General features: G+C 35.3%; 1 protein-coding gene across 1 annotated transcript in view; it reads left to right on the top strand.

The window, feature by feature from the left end:
* The window catches only part of ANO3 (anoctamin 3), a 198,283-nt gene that overhangs the window by 45,467 nt on the left and 137,038 nt on the right, over positions 1–15,778 (top strand). Inside the window, exons 2-4 of the mRNA XM_081098522.1 lie at positions 4,598–4,792; positions 5,809–5,880; positions 13,938–14,056. Of these exons, the coding sequence (XP_080954648.1) occupies positions 4,598–4,792; positions 5,809–5,880; positions 13,938–14,056 (386 nt within the window). The remainder of the gene's footprint in view (positions 1–4,597; positions 4,793–5,808; positions 5,881–13,937; positions 14,057–15,778) is intronic.

The raw sequence follows: 15,778 nt of genomic DNA, 5'->3' as shown, positions 1-15,778 counted from the left end.
CTTACTGTTAAATAGTCATAATTAAAGCTTTGTTTGTGAGAACTAAATATATCAAATATCACCTAGGAATGAAAGGTTGGTTCAGCACTCAAAAATCATTTATTATAATTTACCACACTAACAGAGTTGATAAGAAAACTACATAGTATATCACTAGAGGCAGAAAAGAACATTCAATATCCATCACCTTTAGTAACCTAAGAATAGAAAGGAAATTTCTCCATATGACATAGGCAGGGGTGGGCAAACTTTTTGACTCGAGGGCCACAATGGGTTCTTAAACTGGACCGGAGGGCCGGAACAAAAGCATGGATGGGGTGTTTGTGTGAACTAATATAAATTCAAAGTAAACATCATTACATAAAAGGGTACGGTCTTTTTTTTTTTTTAGTTTTATTCACTTCAAACGGGCCGGTTCCGGCCCGCGGGCCATAGTTTGCCCACGGCTGAAATAGGGCATTTGTAAAATACTTACAGCTAACATCATCTTCATCATGAGAGAACGTTTCCCTCTAAAATCAGGAACTAGGAAGGACTGATCTCACCACCCCTACTCAATACTGTTTTGGAAATCCTAGAATATTAAATGAAGATAGAAAAAAATAAAAGGTATTAAATTAAACAGTAAGAAATTATGCTACCTTTCTTTGCAGACAATATGATAGTTTATGTGGAAAATATCAAAGAATCTACAAAACTGTTCCTGGAACTGATAAACTGTTTGTAAGTTCACTTATTATAATATCAATAAACAAAAATCAATTGCATTTCATTTGTGAGTGTTTATTTGCATACTGTATGTGACTTAGAAAACAGGAAACAAAGATACAAGTAAACATGAGGGCACTTATGTCATCTTCAGGACCTTTAAAATGTATTTTCACCAATTTACAAACCCCTTCATAATGTTGTGCCTTTCTTACAGTATTCTGTCTTCCATTAAACTTAGAGCTTTTCTTATTTATCCCAATATATTTTTAATTACATGAGATAAATTTTGATTTTGCTAGTTACTTATTTAAAGGCTGAATGTGTTTTATGTACCTTTGCCTCCTGCATAGAGTCATGTACATAGCAAGCAAACTCAAAAGTATTTTAACATCATGTTGCTTTTCCCATATTAATTTATAAGCATCTTAGAATACTTACAGTTTATGACCAAAACATTTAATTTTATTCTCTAGTGGTTAAAAAAAAAGTGTGTCTGTGGCTTTCTGCATCCAAAGATTATGCTGAAATCGCCATTGCAGTTACACATCTTTCATGTGTAGTGGATAATTTCTGCCTGTCCCTCCAAATCCTGTATCTATGGGCACCAACAACCAGGGGGTTACAGGGCCTCTCGCCACTGTTTAAATTGAACCAGTGGGAGACAGCAACAGCAGGCCAGAAGTTGACAAAAGAGAAGTTGGGGTATTTTATTTCCCTGACTCCCTCCATGCCAGTCTGTGGTTTGGCAGTGGCTACATTCCTCTAAGCACAAAGGTGATGTAATTGTCTTTTGTTTCCCTCGCCTGAGGCGATATATCAGAAAAAATGTTGCTCCAAGAAATGACCAAGATCTTACTGCCTATGTTTTCTTCTAGAATGTTTATGGTTTTGAGTCTAACATTAAGACTTTAATCCATTTTTAGTTTATTCTTGTGTATGGTATAAGAAAATAATCTAGTTTCATTTTTTCAATGTATCTCTCCAATTTCCCTCACTCCATTTATTGAATAGACTAATTTTACTCCATTGTATGTTCTTGTCTCCTCTGTCAAATATTAATTGACCATGAAGGCATGGGCTTTTTTTCTGGGCTTTCTATTCTGTTCCATTAATCTTTATGTCTGTTTTTTTGGTTTTTTTTTAATGTAAGAATAATGCTGTTTTGATTAATATGGCCTTGTAGTATATTTTGATATCAGGAAGCTTGATTCCTCCAATTTTGTTCTTCTTTCTCAAGATTGAGGTGGCTATTTGGGGTCTTTTATACTTCATATAAAATTTTGGAATATTTTTTTTCCAGATCTGTAAAATACACCATTGGTATCTTGAGAGGTATTGCATTGAATCTATTGATTGCTTTGGGTATGTACAGGGTATTTGTTTCCACTTATCTGTATTTTCTTTAGTTTCTTTCTTTAGTGTCTTGTAATTTTTTGAGTACAAGTCTTTTACATCCACGGTTAAATTTATTCCAAGGCTGTTTTTTATGTATTTGTAAATGGGAATTGCCTTATTAGTTTCTCTTTATGATAGTTTATAATTGATGTACATAAATGCAACTTATTTCTGGATATTTATTTTGTATCCTGCTACATAACTAAATTCATTTATCAGTTCTAGAAGTTTTTGGTAAAATCTTTAGAATTCTCTATATACAGTATCATGAATAGCAGTCTTTTCTCTTTTAATGTCTTATGCGAATGCATTTCTAGAAAATATATTATTTGCAATCATACCTCTTGGATCTTTTTGTATACCCAAGTGAAATCATCATTTTATTAAATTCTTTTAATTTTCTGAGCATTTATGAAGTGCTCTTAGAACAGTTGGAAGTGGTACTAATTGTTCTTTAGAAAAATCTGTTCTAAATATAGGGAATGACACATTTTCTGCCAGTTCTACAGGTTTATCTTTGAACTCAAGAATTCATATGCTTACCCACCTAACGTTACCTTGATCTGCTTTCTAGTTATTAGCTTCAAATGGGTAGATATCAAGTATTATTTAAAGGTACCATGTAAAGCCATATAAGAAGAGAAATGGAACTTTGGAATATAGAAAAAAAAAAAAGGCTGAATTTGTTCTGGGGAAGTTAATGTTAATCACACCAAGCAAAGAACAGAACTGCTGGTTATGCCAAGAAGAATGTGATGGCAGTTGATGGGGAACTTGGAAAAGAAACGTGTACTCTTTTGAACACAGGATATCTGACTTTCAGTTTGATGATCAGTATAATAACTTTGGAAACAATAGTTCAGAGGATGAGAAAACTACATTTGCATTAATGAGATTTCATCTTCAACATTATGTTCTCAATTTTCTTTGTGTTCATTTGACATAATTTTAGCATTTATGTGTTTATGAAGAATTTTCTATAGAATTTCTTCCTGTGTATACATTCCTTTGAAGAAAATGTGTTAAACCCAATGATTATCAATAGTAAAAACTCAGGAGAAGAAATATCCCCAAAAGAATCAGTTCAGATGACCTTCACTGATAAGACTACACCTGTACCACCATCTGGATTAGAAGTTCCTCTCAGATGATTTTGTAATGGCCTATGCATATTATTTTAATGGCTTTTAATATAAAGGTCTGCTTTTATGTATCTGTTTCCCCTCTGAGTGAGCACCATTTTACTCCCAATACTGAGTTAAGGCCTGGCTCAGAGAAAGAACTCAAAAAGATTTTGAAATTATTAAATAAATAATGGAAAACTGAATGAATAAAAAGCAATATTAAAATATTGATTGATACTCATTTTGTGTAACTCAGTTACACACATTGTTACCTCATAGCAGATTATTATTCATATCTGTTATTTTATAGGGCAGTTTAAAATAGAAGAAATACAGTTTGATACATGATGGGTAGACATTTCCTGTTGATAGGTACCAAGCAGCACATATTCCTTTTTCATCAAATATATTCCACAGTTCACCAAGACTACAGATATAGAATTATCAGAGGCTCTGAGGTTTGCTTTAGCTCTGTGGTTTCTACTTTCAGAGCACTCTGCTTAAAATTTGTGTGATATTTATACCAAGACAAACAATAATAACAAACCATCTGAGATCGGGGTTCATGAGGAGCCATGGAGTTTTCTGGGAAGTTCATAGGCTTTGGAATCTAGTAGCTGTAGCTTTAACATGCAGTTCTGTCAGTTGCTAGATTCATAAATTTCTTATCCATTCCCAGTTTCATTTCCCATCTGAGGTGAGCTTTCTTTGCTATAGCATACAATTACTGGGCTTCCCCTTATGGAGTCAGAGTCCTCTGGAGTGGCATTCTTCTAGCAAATCAGCTCTCTCTGCATGAGGGGAGGGAGGGACTGTCACACTGAGCACAGAAATGCTCTCTTGATCTCTACCTGCTGGCCAGTTTTTGTACTACACCATGCTAACTCCAGCTTCTTCATTACCATTAGTCACCATTAATGTGGATGCATGTGTTTAAGGGAGGCTAGGTAGGGTTTAGAAAGAAGGGCTCTGAGTATTAAAGGTAATTTTAATGTTTATGAATTAGGTTTTATGTATTTTCTGCTTGAAAACGTAAATGGTTAGTTGATTTACCCAAAGACTATCCAAATCATTGTTCTCATAACTCCCTAAGTGAATTTAAACGTTCATTTCTTTTATACAGAACCTTTAAACATGGTGAGAGGCTAAACTGAATGAGGAACCGTTTATTTCTCAGAACTATTTGGCAAAAACCTCTAAACGTTTTGCCTGGCAAAATACAAACAAAACGAATTCACTTCATTTTCATTCCTAAATGGTGTTATTTCAAAGTCCTTTCCAGAAGCAGCCTTCACAAGAATTGAAATTACTTGTTGACCTCTTCCAATTATTTCTTGTTGCTAACACTCACATACTTGGATTTTTAGGTATGAATATAAGCAAGAGTGAGATAGCAAAAGAAACTCCCTTAAAACCTTCTCGGAGGTCGCTGCCTTGCCTGGCCCAGAGCTTTGCCTACTCAAAGAGCCTGAGCCAGTCCACCTCACTCTTCCATTCCACTGAGAGTGAACCTCCGGCTCACACTTCTGTGACCTCAATCTCCGCTGACAAAACAGAGCAAGGTGAGCCCTATTTTCTTATTCAAATTGTGAAGACTATGTTATTTGTTCTCCCAAACCATCTATTTTCTCATTTCTTCATCCATTTCACTAGTATTTATAAAGCTCTTTAGGAGGAGGCTGGCATAGGAAGAACAGTACCCCATGCCAGTTAGAGGAAAGGCCTTTGTTAGCCAGATGTGTTTTCAATTCTGTTTTGCCTTGAAGGTAACCAACCCCATGCAAACCTAGACCTAGCCCTTGCTGTTTTCAGGGAAAGACAGACCAGCTCATCTGAATTGTTGGCTCATTACCATTCCTGGTGAAAATTTATAAACAGAAAACAGAAATTGAGTAGAGTATGTCATCAATAATTAATTTAATTTCCTAAAAAGACCAAAGACTTTAAATAATATTGACAATAAGCAGTGAGGATTTGGTTGTATGAACATGTGGTTGGACAAGTGTTGCCAACCAAATGTTGGCACTGAAGCCTTACATAATAGAAGGGCTGAAATATAGGGAATCGCCAGCCAGATGCCACATTAAACAGGCTTTGTGGCTGCCCTTTCTACACATAGATCTGCCTGTCTGAGGCACATCATTATGTTCACAGGAGTCAGGAGTCAAAATACAACCAGGCTACCATGTCCTTCAGTGGGTAGGGTGTATTTTTATTTTCCCATCCCTTTCTAAAAGGCTTGTGTCTTATTAAACTGTATTTCCTTATACTTTCTTAAGGTTGCTTCTTCCTTTGGATAACTTGCAAATACCAAGATTATCTTTTCAATAATACTGTGAAATCACTATCTATTAATAAATGGTATTCTTACAATCCATGTCCAATAAGGAAAACGGCTAATTGTTCAGAGGATAAATGTATTATAAACTATAGTACAGATGTTTGTTTCCCTTACTGAGTGTAATTTTACCTAATTTCAGCTCAGTAACTAAAAATTATTTATGTTTGGCTATCATCAGATATCAGTCACTGTGGTCATTCTATTACTTTGTTTTAATTTCTCAATTTTTTTTTCCAGTTAACCCTGAGGAAGATAAAAAAGACTCTGTGCTTAAATGCTCTTTTGCTGACCTCAGTGATTTTTGCTTAGGTGAGTTGATTGCTAATATTTCCTTAATCTTTCCCCCATCTCTAAGGTAAGCTGTCTTCTTCAAACCTAGAACATTATTTTTTTAGATAAAAATATTCGTGTTTGGTCTTTAATATTTTGTTGGGTATGTGGAATATTCTGAGGTTAAATTACTAAGGTGTTTTATATGCAGTGTGACAGTCAAATAATATTTGAAAACTTGTAATGAACAACAGTCCTATAACTGAAAAAATAATAAATATTTTCTGCTATTATTCATTGGAAAATTTCTTGAACGTTTCTATGAATGAGTACATTTATATTACTATGTCTAGCATTATCTGTTGTTGATTTTCTGTTGTGTTAGATGAAGGTTTAGCTCATTTGTATAACCTTTTAATTTTTCATAGTTATATTGCCATTTTAAATTTAAAACCTCTCTACTGACTAAATTTGTAACTTTAAATAGTTTAGTTGCACCTTTACATCATACTCTATCACATTTCAACACTATCTTAACTCCTCACTTGGCAAATACATTACAACGGTAAAAAGAATGCTTTCTGCAGATGCAGTATCGCTTCCTTTGCTACAGTGCCAAGCTACCAGCACCCCGGTCTTCTGAGTATTCCTAGAATCAAGGTCACATAGACTCCCCTATCAAACCGTCCATCAAATAGTCAAAATCACACATTATACTTACTTCATTGTTTATACCACAAGCTTTTGGTAGTTTTATTTTCCTAGATTATGTGATATTTTGTCTCCTTGGGAGAACAAAAATACATCTTTTTCTAAATACTTTTATCATGTTTCAGTTTCTTGTTTTTATATATTTCATCTCATTCTTTTTTAAGAAATTCTTGGTTCCACTGATGTTTCATTGGACTACTGAATAATTCCAGGTTTCTAATGTCACACTTATTCTTTGTTAGTTTCCATTCTTCTTTTATTTTTTTTTCAAGGTAAATCCTTAAACAACTATCTTTGAAAGTTGATTAATGTGAAAATTTCCTAAGTTATTGTATATCTGAAATGACTTGTTTGCTCTTACTATTGATTGGTATTTGGTCATAAAATTTTAGATTAAAAATTATTTTTCTTCAATTTGGAGACTAATTCACTGTCATCTAACTTCTGTTGTTTCTGCTGATTCTTATTCCTTTGCAATTGATATTTTTTCTCTCTGTACGTTTTTATCATATATATATATCCTATATAATAAAAGCCTAAAATGCAAATTGACTAAATGGTGGAATGACCGGTTGCTATGATGCCCACTGACCACCAGAGGACAGGCGCCCAATGAAGGAGCTGCCCCCAGCCCACAGGCCCCAGGCCAGCCAAGGCGGATGCCAGCGAGGGCCCCCCTGACCGCCCCGTCAGTCTCCCCACAGATCGGCCCTGATCACCAGCCAGTCCTAGGGACCCTACCCATGCACAAATTTTGTGCATCGGTCCTAGATAGATAGATAGATAGATAGATAGATAGATAGATAATTTATTTCAGAGAGGGAGGGAGAGGGAGAGAGAGAGATAGAAACATCAACAATGAGAGAGGAAGAGAATCATTGATCAGCTGCCTCTTACATGCTCCCTACTGGGGTTGAACCTGCAACCGGGGCATGTGACCTGACCTGGAATCAAAAGTCAATGCTCAACCACTGAGCCACACCAGCTGGGCTCTCTTTTTGTGTTAAAACTCTACAACCTAATATTTCAGTGTATGTGTGTGTGCACATTTGTGTTTTAATTCAACCTGCCCTAGAGATTGTAGTTCTTTTAGTTTGTCTCCTACCTCCTTTCAACTTCTGTATAATTTTTCCACAATTTATGACCATTTGTTTGTTTCTTCCTCTCTTTCTGGAAGTCCAATTAAAAGTTAAACATCTTTTATCTTGTGGTCTTGACTTCTGTCTTGGTTCTGGGAGATTCCCTAAATCTTTCTTCCAAATGTCTTTTCATCTGTGTATATATAGGTGGGGATAAAATAATTTTGTTATTTAATTTCCAAGAGTTTTTTTTTTTATTCTTAGAATGGAACATTTTCAGAGAATGCTATCTTATTTTTTAAATACAACATCCCTAATCTCTCTAGTACCATTTGTGATTATCTTAAGTTTTTCTTTGCTTCTTAAATTTTAGTCTGTTTTTCTAAGAATCAGTTCTTATGCTTAGTTAAATTAGTCATTCTCTTTTAGGCTGTAGAATTTTCCAAAATTTCTGGTCTTTGATTGCCTATTTACACGTAAGAATAAAAGAACTGGAAGGCTGACTCGGAGTTCTGGATACATGGAGATATCTTAGAAACTGAAAGTCTTCACTTTCTGTTGTTGTTGTTAATCCCTACTTGGGATTTTTTTCCATTGAGTTTTAGAGAGAGTGGAATGGAGGGAGGGACGAGAGAGAGAGAGAGAGAGAGAGAGAGAGAGAGAGAGAGAGAGAATAGAGGGACACATTGATTGGTTACAGGTTGCCTCTTGTACTCATCCTGGATGGGGCCAGGGTTCAAACCTGCCAAATGGAATACCAGTCAAAATAGAATACATTTCTATGAATAGTTTTCAAAAGATGAAATGTAAAACTAGTTTTTAGTCACCTAGTACTTGGAATAATATTGATACTGAAAGGTTCTATCGATTCTGACCCTCCATTCATAGGCAATCTAATTTTCTATTTATTTTTCCTATAGCAGTGACAAGTTTACTCAACTTCCTCTTTGGCCTTTCTCTGTTTTCATGCAAAGTTTTTGTTATTATTTTTTAAATTAAATGTATTGGAGTGACGTTGCTCAACATGAACATATAGGGTACGTGTGTGGATTTCTAAGTTACAAAATCTGTATATTATAGTACTGTGTGCCCACCACCGAAAGTAAAATCCTCTCCTGTCACCTCATATTAGGATCCCCTTCTCCCACCACCCACCTCCCTCAGGCAACCACGACACTGCTGTTTGTGTTCATATGTTTCAGTATTATACCGCACATATGAGTAAAATCATATGGTTCTTAGATTTTTCTGTCTGACTTATTTCACTTAGCATAATGTTCTCAAGGTCCATCCATGTTGTTTTAAATGATGCTATTTTATCCTTTCCTATGGCTGAGTAGTATTCCATTATGTAAATCTTCTTTATCCAGTCCTCTATCACAGGGCACTTTGGTTGTTTCCATGTTTTGGCCACTGTGAATAATGCTGCAATAAACATAGGGGGGGTGCTTGTATCTTTGCATAAATGATTTTGAGTTTTTTGGGTATCTACCCAGGAGTGGGGTAGCTCTATTCTTAATTTTTTGAGGAGTTGCCAGACTGATTTCATAGTGGTTGTACCAGTCTATCTTCCCACCAGCAGTGAATGAGGGTTCCCTTTTTTCCACAACCTCTCCAACACTTGTTATTGCTTGTCTTGTTGATAATGGCCACTCTACCACGTGTAAGGTGGTATCTCATTGTAGTTTTAATTTGCATTCTCCTAACTGCTCATGAGGTTGAACATCTTTTTATATATCCATTGGCTGTTTGTATGTCTTCTTGGAAAAAGTGTATTTTCAGGCTCTCTGCCCACTTTTTGATTGGATTGTTTGTTTGGTATTGAGTTTTATGAGTTCTTTATATGTTTTTGAAAATTAAACCTTTGTTGGAGCTACTGTTTGCAAATAGCATCTCCCATCTGGTTGACTATTTGTTTGTTTTATTGTCCATTTCTTTTGCTGTGCAGAAGCTCTTCAGTTTTACCCAGTCCCATTCATTTATTTTTCCTTTTACCTCCCTTTCCTTTGGGTTCAAGTCCATAAAATATTCTCTATAGGTCCATAAGTTTGGTACCTATATTTTCTTTGAGCAAGATTTACATTTAAATCTGTTGGCTTGCTGGAATTGCCTGTGATCAATGCCTTTGAACTGGGGCTTTTCCTAATTATAAATTAAACCCAAATAAAGCCAGAATTTATCAAAAAGTGATAATAATTTAATCCAATACTTATAACCTCGAAGTGAATTTATGTATAACCTGCAGACATTAAGCTCTGAGTTCTCATTAGTGAACACACTGGTGACCCAGCTCTGTTGCCTACATCAGCGGTTCTCTACCCTGGCTCCACATTAGAGTCAGGAGCTTTTAAAACTCCCTGGGTCCCACCTCCAGAGAATCGGTTTTAAATGCTTTGGGTATGCAGTCAGTAGCCATACTCCTAACTATTCCCCACATAAATATTAAATAATATGTAGCCTAAGATTTGTACCTTGGTTTCTCTCTGAGTACATTGTTAAGATACTTGTTTATAATTGTTTTAATGATGATCTGGGTTATTTATATCAGCATTCTGAATGACTGCAGATTACTTGTGTTTCTTATGATACTGTTTTTGTGTGTGTGGCATAGAAACAGTGCTGGCTTATTAACTTCCCTAATTAAAGGAAGACAGTCACCAGCAGATCCATCTCATATACAATGTCAAAAATAAAATTTCATCAAAACAAATACATTCAGAGTACAAAGGTCTTTTCTATAGTAATTAATTCTGAAAGAGGTTAGTAGTGCTAGTTATTTGTCCAGAATATCCATATAGGTGGTAGAGTTTGCACATCACTTTTCACTAATAATTCTCCCAAATTAGTAGTAGTTAATAACCTGTAACTTTAATCATGCAAACCTGTCTATTTCATTCCATACTTCTTGTTTTTAACAGCTTGCTATCACAAATATTAAAATTTTCTCTAAATGTTTAATATAATTGGATGCCCTATCACCATGTTTTTTTTTCTTCTTTGTTCAATATATCTCAATCGTTTGACACACTTGACTTGTATTTATATCTCTCCCGGCATTGTACCTCATACTCAATATTTTGGCATTTCCCAGCATCATTCTATCATTTATTCAATTTAGAGAAACATCACAGCTCCTTAAGGATTTAAAACATGTACACATGAGGTGTTGGCCTTCATAATGAAAGTGAGAATGAAGCTCTGGCTGATGGTAGTATATCACCAAGTATTCTAGAAATCCATCTGGATATAACACCTGGATGGGAAATGCTATTTTAGAGTCATATGTATAACTTGTATTTAAAAGTCATCTTTAAGAAGAGGTCAAGCAAAATGGCATCAACTATAACAAGAGTGTAATTAAATAAAACATGAGTGTAATTGAATAAAACATCACTTTTAAATTCAACAGTTACATTCTCTAATTTTTCGTTTGGAGTTCAGACTATTAACTTCTAGCATTGGGTTGGCTAATGCATGGGAATTTCCAAGTACTAACAGGCTCTGATATAATTTTTGGAACCTGACTGATGCATCTAAGTAATGCCTTTTCTTTCTTACAGTGAGCTATTTTGAACTGCCCCTGAGAATATCAATGCTGTGGCAGAGTGAACTGTGTGTGGTCACTGAGAATTGATATTTCTCATTGTTCAACATTGGAGTTATAGAGGAAGGAATATTAACAGTTTATTGGTTCAAGGCTGGAAATTTCCACTTCAACTTATCCAACAGGACTTTTAGTGTAATATAGATGCAATGCTGCTTTCCCACCCAGACTTTGATCAAATCTCCATTCTTGTACCTACTAGCTGTGTGGCTGTGGCGTATCATTAACCTCTCTGGGCCTCAGTAATTTCATTTGTAAATTGGGATTCATTATCCATACTTTGCAAGATTTCTGAATTAAATGAACAGGCATAGCACATCATCCTAGAGTTTTATTGCTTTAGGCAGCAATTAGGCTTATCTTTCAACACCAAAGTCTGCTGAGCTCAAAGATATCTTCACAAAGCAGCTGTTCCTCTTATCACCCAAATGGCAGATTGGAATAACAATAATTTACTCTACTCTTACTGCAGAACTTTCTACCTGCTTTATCTCAATTCTCATAACAATGATTTGGGTCAGGTAGTATTATCAGCCTGTTTTTACAGATGAGGAACCTGATTCATTAAGAGATAAAATAACTTGCCAAATGTCATAGCTAGCCAATGGAGAACTGAGATTCCAACTCAGGAAGTTTTAATCCTTTGCCTTCTCTCTTCATCACCACAATAGGAACAGAGGCCTCTAAGGTGAAAAGTGCTTAGTGATGTCCATAGAACACTAGCTCTGCAAGATGATCATAAGTATCAGGATGGGAGCTGTGCAAGATTGGGAGGGGGGTAACATGCTAAATATACATCGGACATCATTGATTTTAAAAAGCTAATCAGATTGATAGATTTAGACTTTTGTTGTTTGGTCGTTGTTGGTTTGTTTTGTTTTTGTTTTTGTTTTTCATTCTTTTTATTGCCACCTCTGAGCCTTTAATTCTTTTCATAGAGCAGGTCATGAAGCCAGGCACCACTTCACTCTGTGCCCCCAACCACACAGACACAAAGACACACACTGTCACACACACACACACATACACACACAGTCATTTTGGAAAGTGCTAATCCATGTGATAATCATCCTGAAATCCTGTGTGGCAATAATCCTGTTCATCAATCCTAGGACCCTGGTACTATCATCCACCCTTTTTTCTTGTTAGTATGCAGGACGGAGCAATTCATATTAAGAGGTAATTAATTCTGCCCATATCTGTGGTGCTGTAAAATCAGATAACTTTGAAATAAAATAAATAGGGCTTATTAAGACCAACATAATTTGAGTCCAACGAACCAAAATATAAGTATGTCAAATCTTGTGAAATCAACATTTTGCAAATGTTATAAATCAACTCCCTCAGGAAGTGGTTTATATTAGACAGTTAAGGCACTGTTGTTTTCTATTATCATAATAGTTTAGCATGGTGGAGTCTTCATTGACCTTCTTAAAACAGTTGTAGTCAAATGAGTATTTGGTGATTTTGCTTTTGTTCTACAATCTTAGATAATTTCCACCAACTTTTGTTACTTTTTTCCAACAGTGTTTCTTATTAATATGGTATAAAAAGAACTTTCTACTAATGTTGCCAATCTTTTTAATAATTATAGAAATAAGAATATTGTACTGAAAGAACATATTGTTTTTCCAGTTTTGACAGTCTTACAGTCACTGTAAATCTTTTCAGTTGTTAAATAAGTTCTCTGGGCTCAGTTCTGAAATTATATTCAGAATCTGACCCTGCACCACTTTCTGCTACAAGTGCTGTGCTCACTACTACACCTCGGTCCAGTCTGCACATCTCTGGGCGGAGTAGTGTAAAACCCCCTAATTGGTCTCTGCTCCAACTCTTACCTCCTGATATCAGTTATAGGAGTCTTTAATAAAAAAGAAATTAAATATCTTTCTCAATTCAAATCCCTCCCTATTTCCTATAACATTTAAAATATAAACTCCTTACTATGGCTTCTGAGGCCCAGGTACCTGGGCAGGGCCTCTCTAGGACATTTCCTAATGCTTCCTTTTACTAACAGTGAATGCTGCCGCCAATCCTAACATCTTTTGTTCCTTGTTCATAATAACCTTTTTCCTCTCCCAGAGCCCTGATAGGAAGAGATTTCATATGAGCTTCATTTTCTGTCCTAATCTTGATTTATTTTTATTCATAATACTTAAGTATTACCTGAGCTCATGTGACTTATTTTTCTCACTCTGTTTTCCGAGGACAGAGACTTTGCCTGTAGCCTAGAATCAGCAGTACCTGGCGCCATGGCCTGTGTGGCTGTATGGTTAGAGTGTTGACCCTTTGGAGCAACACCTGCTTAGGAATCTTGAATTCTTACAAATATCTATATTTGTATAAAATATATTTTGATATTGAATTCTTACAAAATATCTCTACCTTCAGGTTGAAGAGACTTGGTGTCCAATCAAATTTGCATAATTCTAATTTTATTTTTAAAAAGTTTAAGTGCATTTAGTAGCAGAAATGCATTTAATTCTTATGAAAGTTACTTTAGTGTCGGTATTAATCCACTAACAGGTGAGGTCTCATGTTATTAATTTTTTTGTTTACTTATTAAATGGATGGGTCATAAGAAAATTATACTTGGCTGAGCCTTGGGAAAATTTGGGGGGAAAAACAAAGAAAGATTAGTCCATGTAAAGAGAGAGAAAAATGTTAAAAAATGGATTTAATGGTCTTTGTCTCTTTTCTAGGCCTAGGAAAAGATAAGGATTACCTGGATGAATCAGAACATGCTAATTATGACCGATCTCGGCTAATTAAAGATTTTGTTCCCAAAGATGATTCTGAATCCAAGAAAAGATTGTCTAAGGTAAGGTAAGGTAAATTAAACTATTAATAAAGCCATTTGAAGATCGTAACATCTAAAAACTTTCATTTTGTTTCAGTAGTAGTCTATACTGTGCTGGAAAGTGTAAGAAAGCACAAAGTCGAATGCAGATATCTAAGGACTCAAAATTGAAAAATAATGTGTAGACATATTGTCTTATCCAAAACAATTTTATCAAATAATCTGAAATACAAAATTATTCAGTAATATCTTCTTTACGGGGTTAGTCCATCTTTTTTTTTTTCATGTTTTTTGAAAGGCAGTATTATTTTAATGAATATATGAGTTCTGGTATCAAATGGACTAAGATTTGAATTCCACTTCCACTACTTACTGTGTTAACTTGAACAGGTTAAACTCAAATAGCCTTTTTTCTCTGTCTGTAAAATCAGAATCATGTCTGCTTTGATGACTATGTGAGATAATCAAATCAAGTATCTGGAGCATAGTAAAAGCTGTCTATATTGTTGGTTTGCATAAACTCACGGAAGCTTAGATCATTAACAAATGGGTAACTGGGTAGAGTTCAGTTTTAAAAACCCTGGCTCCAGCAGTTGCACCATCCCTCAAAATCAGACTCTTCAAAGCATCCGAGTGTGGTTGTTCAACACCCTTTGAGGGGTTCCAAGACAAATCTCGACTCAGTCCAAGTTTATTTTTTTCTTCTTGTTGTTGTGTTGTTTTTTTACTGATTAAAATATGAATGCTTTTGTAAAAGAAATTTTCAGTTTAACACAAGGAATCATAGCTTTCATTGTCACTGCATGGCTAATAATCATGTTTGTGAATACATCTTTCTCTGTGATGTTTGCTTTGGTTTGGTTTGGATTAATTTTCCAAATCCCTTTTCAGTCACCACCAAAACATTAGTGAAAAAATATGGCACAATTTAAATATTACTATTACAAAAGAAACCAAACTTTAATAAATATATGCTTGCACCAAATTCCTTCAATCCTATTTGGTTTTGTTTAAAGGAGTCATTATTTTGTGCCAGTAATTCTTAGATTATTCACAAGATAGGGGTTGCTCTCCTTGTGTTTACTTCATCTGTCTCTGTACCTGATTAACACAATGGGTAAAGCATTGTTCCAAGTAGTTTGACAGGAAGAATTATAAGAAAAATTGAGTAAAAACACATGTTGTTTCTTAAGATACCTATATCCTCAACAGAAAGACAAATACAGTATACTTCAAAGAAATTAGAAAATGAACTAAGATTAAATGAAATCTGTAGATCTGCTTCTCTAGGATTTACAGCCATCAATGATCCCCTCCATTTCTTTTCTGCTCAACAGTAGTCATTTCCCAAATCTCACTGACGAAACTTGAACCTCAGAATATAAAATTAAGAAGAAATAGTTAAACCTGCATGCATATTTTGGTTTGACATTAAAATAGAAGATGGTTTGTGATGATGGTAACAGGACACAGTTATTCAAGAAATTGTAGTCTAGCCCTAACCGGTTTAGCTCAGTGGATAGAGCATTGGCCTGCGGACTGAAGGGTCCCAGGTTCGATTCTAGTCAAGGGCATGTACCTTGGTTGCGAGCACATCCCCAGTAGGGGGTGTGCAAGAGGCAGCTGATCAATGTTTCTTTCATTGTGTAAACATTTCCTGAATGATTTTGAGTTAACATGGTGAAGCCAGTGATCACAGGAGGCTAGGGGTCCCCTGCCCAGACCTAAGGCCTTGGCCAGGGT

The sequence above is a fragment of the Myotis nattereri genome, assembly GCF_964212035.1.
Source record: "Myotis nattereri genome assembly, chromosome: 9".
Taxonomy (NCBI): Eukaryota; Metazoa; Chordata; class Mammalia; order Chiroptera; family Vespertilionidae; genus Myotis; species Myotis nattereri.
The sequence above is the reverse complement of the archived record's forward strand: the minus strand, read 5'-3'. Positions and strand labels throughout refer to the sequence as shown.